Here is a 15,989-nt window from a genome sequence, read left to right on the forward strand (position 1 = left end):
CACCCTGACAACCCCAAATCCTGTTCACCTGTACCCTGGACCCTGACAGGAGAGAGGAGGGAGCCCGATTCCTCGTGGTCCCTCCCCCGGGCTGGCATTGGCAACAGAATATGTCTGAAGACCAACTATTGGCACAACGTACCTCTGAAGCCTAAAGAAGCTGGCCTTGTTGACTGAATGTATCTGAAAACCAACTATTGGCAAAGGCCAGCCTGAGGGACCCCCCAAGTGCACGAATTTTGTGCACCAGGCCTCTAGTTGGTTAATAAAATTATATAGGTTTCAGTTGAGCAATTGTTTATACCTCGGTTAGTCCACCCACTTTTTCAAAAAGAAAGAAAAGTAGAAACATCCATCTTCACTTTCTATACATGAACCTCCTGTGACATTGCCCTTGACACAAACATGTCTTTTCTATTGTGTGTATTTAGTATATGCTTGCCCACTGACATTATATTTTTATATAATCACCTAGGTCTCTCTTCTATTTCTGTTTTGAATTGCAAAATACTTAAGAGCAGATCCTGAATCAACAAAGGTCTGCCATGGTATGTATGTAGGGGAGTGCCCATAAGCTTTTAGAGGAAAATAATGAATGGTTATTAGAGAAATACATGACCAAGCTGTTAAGGGAAAGAGAAAAAACATTTTTAGGATCCTTTCATAATCTACAAAAGCATTTTAAATATAATATGTTATTTTTCTGGTTTTAAACATGTAAGATTCTTTTTTTAAGTATAAAGAAAAGGCATTTAAAAATATTTTATTAAAACTGAATCTTTAGAGCCTGCAATGGAAATTGGTCCATAGTTTTTGTAACTATCCCAATTCTAACAGAGGAAATATCTAACTCAGAGAAATAATAGCCCAGAGAAGTGCCAACACCAACTATAGCTGAATTTGAAATGGCTACACATGTGCCACATGTGAGTCATTTCCCCGATATATCAGAGTAAGGCTTATAATATATGTATTAATTTTGAGGGTTCCAAGGAAAATCAGTGTGGCATATTATTAGGTTTCATATGCTTAAATTATATGCATTTTCACTGACTTATTTTTAAATTGGAGAAACAAATTTCAAGTTACATTTTTAAATTAACTTCTTCAGGACCAGCATTACTTCTAATACTTTTAGGGTTTGCTTTAGCAATCAAAAAGATAAATGTTGAGGAAACTTGTACCTTTCTTGATACCCTAATTTTCCAATACATGTCAAACATTAAAGACTTCATGATGATATTTAAAGTGGCATTACTTACAATAGCAAAAAATAAAGAAAAATGACCCAAATGTTCCACAGTGGAGATGTGCTTTACAATGGAATACTTACTCTGAGCAATAAAAGGAACAAACTATTGATACACCTGACAACATGGCTAAATCTCAAATGCATTATGCTCCCCAAGAAAGAAACCAGATTCAAAAGGTTACATACTGTATGATTCTATTTTTATGACCTTCTGGATAAAGCAAAACTATATGGACATAAATCAGACTGGTGATTTCCATGGGTTTGCAGTGAGAGGAGAAATTCACACAAGACACAGAGGGATGTTTATTGAATAATGAATTGTCCTAGATCTTCATTGTGGTGGTGATTACATGACTATGAATTTGTTAAAACTCACAAAACTGTACATTAAACATTAGGGTGAGTTTTACTGCAAATAAATTATGCTTTAATAACAACTGGAAATATCGTATTTTATAATAAAATTTTATTTTAACTCATTTAAAATATTGGCCATAAGCATCTTTTTACAAACAAATATGCTTAATATTCTTAGAGGCCTTCAAAACATTATTTCATTCATTTGAGCCTATAGAGAAATGTTAACAGAAACATAAGAAATGCTTGGATGTGGTGGAATACGTGAACATGTCCTTACTTAATATGAAAATAAAATCGCTTTATAACCCTACACATTTTCTATCAACGGATCAATATGTTCATGGAGAAATGGAGAATATATGGTAGATTATGCCTCCGTGGGACAAAAAAGAGACAGTATAGGGAATATGATTTAGATTGCATCTTTAAACAGAATCCAGTGGCTCACATGTCCATCAAAGACTACCTAATTGTTTGTGATCATAAATTACAGGTAACAGATTGGTCAGACTACTGGGATAATGTTAATACCAGTTCCCATCATAGCTTTTAGATGGAGAAAATGAAAGATTAGTGGAATTAGTGGCATTTCCCCACCCAGATTATAGCCATCCTCCAAATGCCCATATTATCTATTTTGTACCCTTTTCACACACTACTGCTCTCTTTTAGTTGAGGCTAGTTAAAAATGATATACTTGCAGCCCTCAATTCTTCTTATCCATGTGCCAACAACTAGGTTCCAGCAATTCCCCAACAAAACACTAGAAAACTTACGTTAGGATAGTCCAGCTGCTTTGTAGGAGGTTTAAACAAAATTTAACCTTTTTTCTGCATAATCACACTGATTTATAAATTACGTCTGAATTTCAAATACTGAATCATATCAATGGGTGCAAACCAAATGCACAAACATTTCTACATGATCCATCAATGAAAGAAAAATGTAATAGGGAGCACAACAAACAAAGTGGAAAGAAGGACCTGTCTCACACCACCTCCTCTATACCATGCCAACTGTTACTTACAGGGGACTGCCAGCTTTGGTAATAGTGCACTTTTCTATCTAGCAAAGGCAAAATAATAAACAAAAATATGTGCCAGGGGGTAGGGGAGGCCGGGGGAAGGTCAATGGGAAAAAAAAGGAGACATATGTACTACTATCTGTAATACTTTAAACAATAAAATAAAATTAAAAAAATAGTACATCAACTTAGCAAGTCTCAAAGGATTTTAAGGTAACAGAATGAAAGCTGGTACAAGGATTAATAAAAAACCAACAATGTTCACTCACTAGGGTTAATAAAACAGAGTAATTCTTAATTATAGCTGTAACTTCCATTAAAAAAGTTTTCACCACATTATATTTAACTCGGTGATACTAATCCCCTCAACATCTCTAATTGAACATAAACTGGATTAATGTAAAACTGTAGTAAACATTGCCTACATAATAACAGAAAATGTTTTCCTGCTCTTTTGACTTTAAGAATAAGAAAATGTAGACTGCTGTACACCATATATAAGATGAAAAATGTCCATCAGGCTCATTACCCTGAAGTTTTTAAAAATTACAATGTGATATTTGTTTTAATAGCTTCTGTAGCTTAGTACTTTTCTTCTTTTCTTTTTCTGTCATTTGCTCTCTAGTTAAAAAAGAAAGCAAAATAAAACAAAAACTAATGAATTTGCCCATCATTTCAAACTGGTCTAGCTTTACATTTTTACACTTACCTATCTATGCACCACTATTTAAAGACAACCACACTCCCTGGCACGCACACATGCCCAGGTATGGACCTCTTAAATGACTCTTACTAGAAGGTGGCAGTAGTTGAGGCTGCATTTACAAATCTACATTTCTAGTTTATTTTCCCCAGCAGTTTAGTATATAAAGGGAAATTATTATAATAACTAATAAAAGGTGATGTTTACTAAAATTTTGCTACACAGAAATGTTCTAAATATGTTTTCTATGATATCAACATTTCAGGGGTAAAGAATATGTAGTTATCCTGAAGGTAATACTTTAAATATATAAGCTCCTACATTGTTAAAAATCTCATTAAATTACATTCATATGTCTAGAAATGTAACCAATCTACTAAATTTGGCGCAAGCCATGTAGAAATGAATTTGTCAGCTTTAGATAGTACCTACTGAAATTTCCCCCTGCAAGGCGTTTACATGTCATAGATGTTTGGTGATGTGCTAAACCACGGACCTTAACAAACCTGGGCTGGACTTACTGTGCAGCAGAAGGCAATACTACTGCATTTTCTTTCCCCTTGGAAACCCTAAGATGAAACTGTTCACTCATTTGTAGGGTCACCAGTGTTGGAGCCAACTTGATGACACATACTAATTGAAATATTTGCCTGAATATAATATTAAGTTTAAAGCTTGGATGGTATGGCCAGCTATCCCCTCAACATCTCTATCTGAATATGTGTGTTGTATTAACAGGCATTTCAACTCAACAGATCCATAACTAGTAATTTTACCACCTCTGCCCCTTCCCACATGTGCCCCGTCTTTGATCTCCCACTTTTGTAAATGGCACCAAACATTCACCAAGTTGTTGTTTTTTTTTAACCTATGTAAGTGTCATCCCTGACTATCATACCTCAGAGACATCCAATTTATTAACAGGCATTACTGGATCCAAATGCAACCCAAAGCTGACCATGTAACTCCACCAGTATCATGTCAGTCAAAGCCCTGGCCATCTCTCACTGGTTTACCCATCAGACGACTGCAAGTCTCCACTGGTCTCCCTGCTCCCACTTTTGCTCTCCTAAATACTCTTCTCCACAGAGCAGCCAGTGAAACTCTAAACACACAAACCAGGATCAGGGCATAATGCTGATTAAAACCTTCCAATGGCTCCTAAAACTAACCAAATCAAAGTTCTTAGCATGGCATTAAACGCAGCAGAGGAGTTAACTTCTGCACACATTGTTCAACTCCAGCCGCATTGCCCGTCTGACTCACTGACCTTACTGTTTTGAATTTGAGTTATGTTTCTGCATGTCACCCAGACAACCTATTGGCTCTTTCTTTCCTTTGCAGGTTTCTGTTAAAATATTACCTTTCTCAATAAGCTCATTTAAAGCATAAACCTCTCTATCACTATTTACCCCTTCACTCTCCCTCCTAGCTTTTACCACTGCCTGACAGTATACCACAGTTACCGGTTTCCTTTCTGTTCCCCCTAACTAGAGCATCGATTCCAAAGAGGATGGGGCTCTATCTTGTTCACACTATATCTCCAGTCAGAACATGCAACTGAATGAAAATAGAATAGTTAGGCCAAATCGGATTCTCTATTCACTGAACCTAAAACATTAGCAACTTTATATGTTTAGGAAAGTATATGACAATAATCAACACCACCACCTCCAACAACAAAAGAGCCTTTGTACAAAAATATAGAGCAAGTGATATTGGTTCATGTGTATTTGAAATCTTAATAGGTCAAAAAGTACACAAGATCCATCTCTAAAAGACCAGACACATAAAAATATTCTTATAAAAATAAACAAACAACAACGTTCCTCAGCATTCTAGAACATTCTCTTACCTGGAAGCAATTATTCCACTATTACTTGCAATATTATTTTGCTTATTTCCAACATCTTATCTTGTTTTAAATAAAATAAATATTTTAACTGTTTCAGGTTATATTTAGTTTAATTTTGAAAAAATCAAATTAAGATTAAATATAATTTAGTAAAAATTTACACTACAAAGTAAACATAATCCACATAGGATTTTTTTATTCTTCCTCCCACCCCAAAATAATAAGTACCCATATCTCAAGGTTATATTTGAAATTTTATATTTGCAGCTAAATATCAATGTTAATTAAATAGAAACCATTTAGAAAACCATTTAAGAAAAAAATAAGTAAGTCTATACACACTAGTCCAGTTTTGGCTTTTATGACAATATTTTTAAAAGAGAAATTATAGCTTCTTTTAGGTCTCAAGAGGTAATACACAATAAGTCACATAATTGCAAACACACAGTTTTACAAGAAAGTAAACATCACAGAGTAGCCTCTTTTATCAAGTAAGTGGGAATCAGAACAGTGTTATATACTTTAACAATTACACCTCAGTAAACATTTACAAGAACATGGATAGATTTAAAGGTAAATGCTAGCTTTGACATTACTGAATTCAACACTGGGGCTTTTAACAGTTGTGAGACTGCAGAAGTCTATGTTAGGTAGTAATGTGTAATTTTGCTTTGGCCTGATTTTTGAAACATGCACTAAGAGTCCAATATGCAAATAGGTACTTGAACATCCATCCAACTTCCCTATTTCAGTGAGTTACATTTTGCCCTCTGTTCTATGGTTATAGAACTCATTATACTCTGGTTATAAACTCAAATGAGGCAATCGTTGACAAAATATCAAAAAAACTTAAAAAAGCAGGGCAGTATCCAACTCAGACTGGCTTTAGCAACGGGACACAACTAACCAAGTATAAATAAATATTCAAGTTGCCAAATATTTGATATATAATTAACACAACAGATAAGCACCCCTTAAAATATTTCATAGAACCTAAAAAGTTGAAGCTCAGAAGGATTTTGGAGATCATGTAAGTAAATGGATCCCTTCTTTCAGTAAAGGGAGAAAGCGAGGCCCAGAGAAGTGCCCTTACTCAGATACAGACAAATACTTAACATTGGAGTCAGGTCTGGGACCAGATCTGATTTTATTTTATATTATTTTGAAAATATATATTTTATTGATTTTTTACAGAGAGGAAGGGAGAGGGACAGAGAGTTAGAAACATCGATGAGAGAGAAACATCGATCAGCTGCCTCCTGCACATTCCCAACTGAGGATGTGCCCGCAACCAAGGTACATGCTCTTGACCAGAATCGAACACAGGACCCTTGAGTCCACAGGCCGATGCCCTATCCACTGAGACAAACCGGTCAGGGCGATCTGATTTTATTTTAATGTTCACTTTGGAATTATATGCTGGTTTCATAATAAATACAGTGCATAAAGGATTAAGAAAAACACTTATTTAAATATTAAGTGACAAAGGAGGAGATGAAATTATCTCTACAATATAATCTAAATCATGTAAAAAAAGTCTTAAAGAAAAAAATGTCAAAATATTAAAACTGAGCATTGATATCTGGAGTATGTATATACCTGTATTTATGCATTTAATTTTTTCTTTCTTTTATATACTTCCCATCTTTTCTACAATGAACAACTGCTAGCTAATAGTAAGAATAAAAAATAAACTTGAGAGATAAATGTGCCATTAAAAGCCAACAGTTGTATTCTTAACTATGGTTAATTTGTAGCATGCAAAATACAAAGCTAATTTGTAGTTAAGCATGCATTGCTAAAATATTTCGCTGGTTAAGTAAAGCAACTTCATTGTTTCTGAGGGAAAAATCAAGAGTAAAGAGGGAGAAAGTGTATCCACATACACATACAAATGAAAGTATTACAAAAATGTCAGTAAATACATTTTACTATAAAGTTATTCTTCTTACTCTATTTATAAAGAAACTAGAGGCCCAGTGCAAGAAATTCGTGCATGGGTAGAGTCCCTAGCAGCTGGGGCCTTCCTTCGTTCCGCACTGCCCCCTGGTGGTCAGTGCACATCATAGCGAGGAATCAAACTCCTGGTCAGCTGAACTCCCGAGGGGACACTTTGCATATTAGGCTTTTATATATAGATGGAGACTTACTATTAAATACAAATGAAGCAAACTGCAACCTCTGCCTCTTATCCCACTCGCCAATATAAATTTAATAAATAGAATGTGAAAATTTAATCTTTAAGTAGCAAGTTTCATTTACCTCATTTTCTGGTGTTCTCTGAATTCTCAAAGGTAACTGAACTTAGATGTTACAGTACATATACATTTATCCAGAGTTCACCTGAGGCTAGAGTATCATATGCTCTTACTGATTTAGAGCCTACTACACAGAATATGTGTACATGCTTCCAACTTCTATGTCTGCTACATATCTGTCAGTTCCAGGAAAAGTGACCACTGGAAAACGGCCTATTAGCTTAGTTTTCCACTGTCCCTGAATAATGTCACATTTCACACACTGGCTTTTTCTCATTCACTCCCCCTTTCTCAATTGTGCCTACCCTCCATGATTCAGGAAATTTCCATCCTTTCTATAAAGCATCCTTCACTTATAAAATCTATAATAGCCTCTCCTCAAGCTTATATAAAAACTAAAAAATTCAAATTCATACAATTTAGAGCATAATGCTCTCTAGTGATTTCATGTATGTTAATTTCATATTAAAGTAGATTGTAAATGTTCTGTGAGCTCCTATCTAGCGTATCCTTCTTCTGCATTCATATGCACGGTGGGAGTTCAGTGACCAGCAGAAAAAGGAAGATGCACTAAAAGTTTCAATTAGAAATGAGAATCTTAGCAGATAATGAAGTCAATCAACCAAGCAACCAGGTATTCTTGGTACCCACTTGGTAGAGAGTGAAAACAGTCAGGTGTTATGGGAGAATCAGAGAATACAAGAATATGTTTTTGATGTGAGAACCTTATAATCTTTTTAATGTAAAAGGCACTTTAAAATTACAAAACAGTAGAGTATATAATTAAATGTGTAGAAAATAAACTGTGGGACGGGGAATGAGAATCAGTTTTACTACTAGCATTATGCCTGAAGAAGTCACAAAACGTTTCATAAAGAAATAGAGCTTGAGACAGACTTTTAGAATAAAAATTCTGAAAAAAGTGGTGCATAATAGGAACACAATGAAAAACTCACAAAGCCAGAAAAAAATCAAAAGATTAGAGGCAAGAATTAGGAATTACTGAACAGTATTGTAGTTGGATAAAATTCTGTAGGTCTAACTGCAGAAGAGTATAGGATAATTTAGGAGGAAAGAAAGAACAATGTTGTGTTTGTTTTTTGGTGGTTTTTTTTGGGGGGGGGTTGTTGTTTTTTTAATCTTCACATGAGGATATCTTCCCACTGAGTTTTAGAGAGAGTGGAAAAGACAGGGACAGAAACAGAGAAATATCGATGTGAGAGAAACATATCGACTGGTTGCCTCCTGCACGAGCCCCAACCAGGTGCCAGGCCGGTGAGGAGCCTGCAACTAAGGTATGTGCCCTTGACCAGAATTGAACATGGAACCCTTCTCCCTGCAGGCTGACACTCTATCCACTGAGCCAAACCGGATATGGCAACAATGTTGTGTTTTCAATAGGAAAGTGATCTTGGGAAAGCATAATTTAAATGAAATTGGCTGCGAGAACAAAATATATTGGAGGAAAAGTAGGCAGCCTGATTAATATGAAGAGTAGGAAAGTGGGAATCAGAAGACTTGGTTTTCTCCTAGTTTGATTTTGGTAAATGTATATAACTGTCCATTGTGCCTCTGGTGTTCCCATTTTTCTAATGAGACCCTGCGTTAACCTATTTTTCTAGTTAAAAAATCTATTGATATTAATTCTGAGCTCATATCATATGAGGTATAAGGTATAAGGCTTGTTCAGCTATGAGCTGAAGATAGTGCAATGGGGAAGATCTGCTGAATATGACAAACTTCAAAACAATAACCAACAGGGTTTAATGGATGAATGGTTCTGGGAAATGAGAAAATTGGAAGAACCAAAAATGATTTATGATGTCAAACTGCATAGCTGGGGGAAATGTGGTATCTCAGAGGAAGAGAGCATACTGGAAGGGAGAGTTTGCTGTGCTATGTGCTCCTCCACCTTCTCTTGGCTGCAGGGAAGACAGCTTTCTCTCCCTGCTACTCTATGTGGAATCTCAGTGCTTAGGTTAGGTCTCCAAGATGCTGTGGTCACCAGCACAGAACCAGGAAGGCCCTAGATTTCTGGCATTTCAGTTTATAAGTGCAGCTGGATCATTTCATTGATACATTTGTATTCACCCCATACTTTCTGTACTGAGAACATCAAAACCACTATTTACGATATCTTTATGCATGGGCAAATGATCTCCATATTTAATACAACTCACTTGATGCTAGGGAGGAGGGTAGTAGCTGGAGGAGGAGGAGAAAGCCGAGGAGGAACATCATACTCTTCACTTCCTAGGTGACCATTGGAAAAGACCTGAAAGGAAATCAAAGGGTTAATTTAGAATTTAATTTCTGGAGGATCTTAAAATAATAGCACCTTTAGAAAAACTTTGAAAAGAATATATAACTTCAGTTTATTTAATCAAGTGAAATATAATACAATTTACGTAAGAGTTAATAGCACCATAGTGATAATTCACACCATCCAAAGTAACACCAAGTTACATTAAAGAAATCCAATACAGCATGAGTCTTAAACATAATAATAAGGAATACTGTAATTTCTATAAATCAGATACAGAGAGTTAGGTAAATAAAGAGTAAAATTCCCCAAGCATGATCAGTTTTGATTGAAAAATTAGAGTCTCTGTAAATATTCAGTACAGAGAAAAGTAGCACTGGTGCAATTCTTATTTCAGTTCCTCCCAAGTGCTCAAAGTTGTATCTCTTAGGGGCTAACAGGGGTTAAGCTTCTCAATAACACAGTACATGAGTATAACCAGAAATGCCTCTGCTCTTTCAAACTTCAGCACGACTGGTAACTGGAAACCTGTTCTGGCTTTCAAAGTGCAGGCACTTTCATACATAGATTTCCTTGTGTAAATGACACAAACCGAAATTGTTACCTTGCTCATAAGGTACCACAGAGAGTCACTGTTTTCCAGGGTGCTCAGTTGTATTAAAGAAACTGTCTGAACATCTGCTCTGTACTAATCGAACAACTTGAAATTAAAGCAACTAAAACAGAGAGAGCATAACTTTGAAAAGACATACTCACAAGAAAAGCTTAAACATGTTTTAAGACCTTTAAGCAACCTTTAGGGTTTTATCATTGGCCTATTTCCCCGACTCTTATTAGTGAATACTTACAAGGTATAGTTGGATGTTGATGCAAAAAGGATGTAATATACCCTGAATAGTCCTAGGTAACACAATTAATGACCTGCCAATTACTTTTTTGTCCCCCTCATATGTCTAAAGTGGTGTTGAAGATTTAGAATGCAAAATTGAAAAGGCCCTACATATCCTTCTCTATCAACCTTAAAATAAGTAAAGCAACAGGTTTAAGGAATACATTTGAAATATGTCATTGTTTACATTTCAAAGCTACACAATCTAAATTTTATAGCATTAAAGTTTCACGCTAAAACCTAGGCCCTATACTATAGTAACATTTCTTTTTTTTTTTCATACCTCCCCTCTTTAGATTCAATATGCTATAGTTAAGCTATGACAAAATGTACAAAATGTACCTTTAAATGAAATTATGCTATCATAGATGTCTGACTATAGACCAAATATCAGAACAAGGCATTTAAAAAAAATTTACTAGAGACAAAAAATTATTAACTACATATTAATCATTGCAAAGTTCAATAAAAACCATTAACTTAAAAAATGCCTTGTAGGGATGAAGGAAGATGGTGGCCAGCTGCATATCAGTGAGGAAGAGAATGTAAGAGAGTGAGGGAGCAAAAGGGGAGTGTGCGGAGGTGTATGGTGTGTGTGTGTGTGTGTGTGTGTGTGTGTGTGTGTGTGTGTGTGTGTGAGGGAGGGATAGTTAGATCTTGCAGCAAATTCAGGGGCTGGTGGACAGGGCTCTCCTAGACGGGGAGACCTGCTACTGGTGCCATCACTCCCGGGGCAGCTGGCTCTGACACTGTAACCACACCATCTTGAAGGGGGAAGCTGCTGTGACTAGGAGCCCATCCTCACCACCACCCAGAATGGCCCTAGATACCATTCTAGGCCCTACTACCACTCTGACCTAACACCTGCTACCTCAGATGCAGACCCATGGACACCGGGACCCCAGCCTCCCTGCCCGCAGGATCCTGTGAGTTTCGCAGTGCGCTCCCCTCCTGCCAGCCCACCACTTTGGCCCTGGGCTCCGTGATTGCGTGACCTGCCTGCCAATTCCGCCACTTCAACAGCAGGCCCAGCGCGTCCAGACAACTGGGCCCGCAAGTGAGTCTGGGACTGCACAACCAACCCCAAGTCCACCGATTCAACCCCAGGGCCCTCCAGGAAGTCTTGGTGAGTGAGACCCTCCTGACAAGCCCACCGCTGTAGCCACAGGCCCCAGGTGACTCAGAGCCTGGATCCTTCAGTGAGAGCAAAAGTGGGGAGACAAAGAAACGACCCCTGAAATAAAGAAAAGGAGGAGTCACCCCCCCAAAAAAGGTACTAAATGAAATAGAGGCATGCAATACGTTAGAAAAAATAATTTAGAGTAAGGTCATACAGTTTCTAAACTGGATAGATGAGAAAATCAACAACCTATGTAAGAATCAAGAGGAAATAAAAATTTGGCTACAATAAACAACACAATGGAAGGTTTCAACAGAAGACTAGAAGAAGTTGAGGACCGAATTATCAAATTAGAAGCCAGTGCTGAAAAAACTACCAATCTAAACAGCATTTGGAGAAAAAATTAAAAAGCAGGAGGAGAGCCTAAGGGAGCTTTGGGACAATATGAAATGAAGTAACATACTTATATTAGGGGTAACAGAACGACAAGAAGAGGAGCAAGTATTAGACAACATATTTGAAGAAATAATGAAAGAAAACTTCACTGATTTAGGGGAGAAAAAGTCACACAAGCAGAGAGTCCCAAAAAAGAAGAACCCAAGACATGTCATAATCACGATGGCAAATGTTCAGGACAAAGAGAGAATTTTAAAGGCTGCAAGAGAGAGACAGAGAGTTACCTACAGAGATCTCCCATTAGATTATCAAATGATTTCTTAACAGAAACACATCAGGCCAGAAGGGGATGGAATGAAGTATACAAAGTGATGCAAAGTAAGGGACTAAATCCAAAAATACTCTATCCAGCATGGCTATCATTCAAAATTGAAGGGGAAATCAGGAATTTTTCAGAAAAAAAAAAAAAGGCTAAGGGAGTTTATCACTATCAAGCCAGCAATGCAAAAAATGCCAAAGGGACTGTTGTAAAAAGAAGAAAAAAAAAGGGGGGGGAGAAGGAACACAGGCACAAAAAATGAAAATGGCTACAAACAAGTACCTATCAATACTAACTTTAAATGTAAATAGTCTAAATGCCCCAATTAAAAGACATCGAGTGGCTGAATGGATAAAAAGCATGATCCATATATATGCTGTCTACAAGAGACCCACCTGAGAACAAGGGATTCACACAGACTGAAACTGAAGGGATGGAAAAATATCTTTCAGGCAAATGGAAATAAAAAAAAAAAAAACTGGGGTAGCAATACTTATATCTGACAAAATAGACCTCAAAGTGAAGTCCATAACAAGAGATAAGGAAGGCCACTTCATAATACTAAAGGGATCGATACAACAAGAGGATATAACTCTGGTAAACATATATGCACACAATGAAGGAGCACCCACATACATAAAAACAAAAACTTCTGGAAGATATCAAGGGAGAAATCGACAGCAATACAATCATAGTAGGAAACTTCAATACCCCATTGACATCACTGGATAAATCCTGTAGACAAAAAAATAAAAAAGAAACAGTAATCCTAAATGACTCACTAGATCAGATGGAATTAATTGACATCTTCAGAACATTTCACCCCAAAGCTGCGGAATATACATTCTTATCAAGTGCACATGGGACATTTTAAAAGATAGACCACATATTGGGTCACAGGCAAAGTCTCCCAAAATTCAAGAAGACTGAAATCACATCAATCATCTTTTCAGATCACAATGGCATAATATTAGAAATAAACCAAAATAAAAACAATATAAAAATTCAAAGATTTGGAGGCTAAGTAGAATGCCATGAAACAATGACTGGTTTACCAAAGAAGAAATTAAAAACATCCTGGAAACAAATGACATTGAAAACACAACAATCCAAAATCTATGGGACACAGTGAAAGCAGTCCTGAGAGGGAAGTTCATAGCATTACAGACCTACCTAAAACAAAACAAAACAAAACAAAAAAAGAACAATTGGTAATAAATTATCTAACTCTATGATTTAAAGAATTAGAAAGAGAGCAACAAAAAAAAGCCCATAGTGAGCAGAAGGATGGAGATAATAAAGATCAGAGCAGAAATAAATGACATAGAGACCAAAAAAACAATAGAAAATATCAATAAAACCAAGAGCTGGTTATTTGAAAGGATAAACATGATTGATGAACCAGGCTCACCAAGAAGCAAAGACAGAGGACTCAAACAAAATCAGAAGTGAAAGAGGCGCAGTAACAACAGATCCCACAGAAATAGAAATATTTGTAAAAAAATACTATGAGCAACTATATTCCAACAAACTGGTCAACCTAGAAGCAATGAACATATTCCTAGAAAAATATGACCTTGCAAAACTCAATCTGGGAGAATCGAAAAATCTGAAAAGGCCAATAACTATGGAGGAAATTGAAGCTGTCATCAAAAAACTTCCAGCAAATAAAAGCCCTGGGCCAGATCCCTTCACAGGGGAGTTTTACCAAATAGTCAAAGAAGAACTGAAACCTATCCTCTTCAGACTATTTCAAAAATATTCAAGAGGAAGGAACACTTCCAAGCTCTTTCTATGAAGCCAGCAATACCCTAATACCAAAACCAGATAAAAGGTCCTACAAAGAAAGAGAATTATGGGCCAATATCCCTGATGAACATAGATGCTAAAATCCTCAACAAAATCCTAGCAAATCGGATATAGCATTACATTAGAAAGATCATACACCATGACCAAGTGGGATTTATTCTGGGGATGCAAGGATGGTACAAGATTCACAAATCAATAAACGTGATTTGTCACATAAACAAATTGAGAGACAAACATCATATAATCCTATCAATTGATGCAGAAAATGCATTTAACAAAATCCAACACTCTTTCTTGATAAAAACACTCAACAAAGTGGGAATAGAGGGATCAAACCTCAACATAATAAACACCTTAAATGAAAAACCTACATCCAACATCTTACTCAATGGGCAAACACTAAAACCATTTCCCCTAAGAACAGGAGCAAAACAGGGATGCCCACTCTCACCATTTCTGTTCAACATAGTACTGGAAATGCTAGCCAATGCGATTAAACAAGAAGAAGAAATAAAAGGCATCCAAACTGGAAAAAGGAGGAGTAAAACTGTCATTATTCTCAGAAGACATGATATTGTACATAGAAAACCCTAAAGACTCCATCCAAAAAACTATTAGACTTAATAAATGAATTCAGCAATGTAGCAGGATACAAAATTAACACCCAGAAATCTATGGCTTTTTTATACACCAATAATGGACTTACAAAAAGAGAAATTTAAAAAACAATTCAATTTACCATTGCAACAAAATAATTAAGATACTTAGGAATAAACTTAACTACGGAGATAAAGACCTGTACTCAGAAAACTAAAGGACATGGAAAAAAGAGACAGAAGAAGACATAAACAAATGGAAGAATATACCGTGTTCATGAACTGGTAGAATCAACATCATTAAAATGTCCATATTATCAAAAACAATCTACAGATTCAATGAAATCCCCATTAAAATACCAATGGCATATCTCACAGATCTTAGGACAAATGCTCCAAAAATTCACATGGAATAAAAAAATTCCTAAGAAAGAAGAACAAACTTGGAGGGATCACAATAACAGATATCAACTATATTACAAAGCCACTGTTCCCAAAACTGCCTGGCACAAGAACAGATATATAGACCAATGGAACAGAATGGAGAACCCAGAAATCGACCCAAGCCATTATGCTCAATTAATATTTGATGAAGTAGGCACAAGCATACAATGGAGTCCAGACAGTCTCTTCAATAAATGGTATTGGGAAAATTGGACATATACATGCAAAAAACTGAAACTAGACCACCAACTTACACCATACACAAAAATAAACTCAAAATGGATAAAGGACTTAAACGTAACACGGGAAAACATAAAAATACTAGAGGAATCTACAGGCAGCAAAATCTCAGACATATGCCAAAGCAACTTCTTCACTGATACTGCTCCTAGTGCAATTGAAACTAAAGAGAAAATAAACAAATGGGACTACATTAAAATAAAAAGCTTTTGCATAGCAAAAGAAACCATCAACAAAACAACAAGAAAGCCCACTGCATGGGAGAACATATTTGTCAATGTTATCACCAATAAGGGTTTAATCTCCAACATTTATGGGGAACTCATACAACTTAACAAAAGGAGGATAAACAACCCAATCAAAAAATGGGCAACGGACCTAAAAAGATACTTTTCGAAAGAGACATACAGAAGGCCAGAGACATATGAAAACATGCTCAAAGTCACTACTTTTTCAAG

General features: G+C 36.2%; 1 protein-coding gene across 14 annotated transcripts in view; it reads right to left on the reverse strand.

The window, feature by feature from the left end:
* Positions 1-15,989, reverse strand: part of CBLB (Cbl proto-oncogene B) — a 230,527-nt gene that overhangs the window by 34,462 nt on the left and 180,076 nt on the right. For all 14 annotated transcript variants that reach the window (XM_023754943.1, XM_023754944.1, XM_023754946.1 and 11 more), the window contains one exon: positions 9,636-9,730. In XM_023754943.1, the coding sequence (XP_023610711.1) occupies positions 9,636-9,730 (95 nt within the window). The remainder of the gene's footprint in view (positions 1-9,635; positions 9,731-15,989) is intronic.

This window comes from Myotis lucifugus, unplaced genomic scaffold, assembly GCF_000147115.1.
Source record: "Myotis lucifugus unplaced genomic scaffold, Myoluc2.0 scaffold_67, whole genome shotgun sequence".
Lineage (NCBI taxonomy): Eukaryota > Metazoa > Chordata > Mammalia > Chiroptera > Vespertilionidae > Myotis > Myotis lucifugus.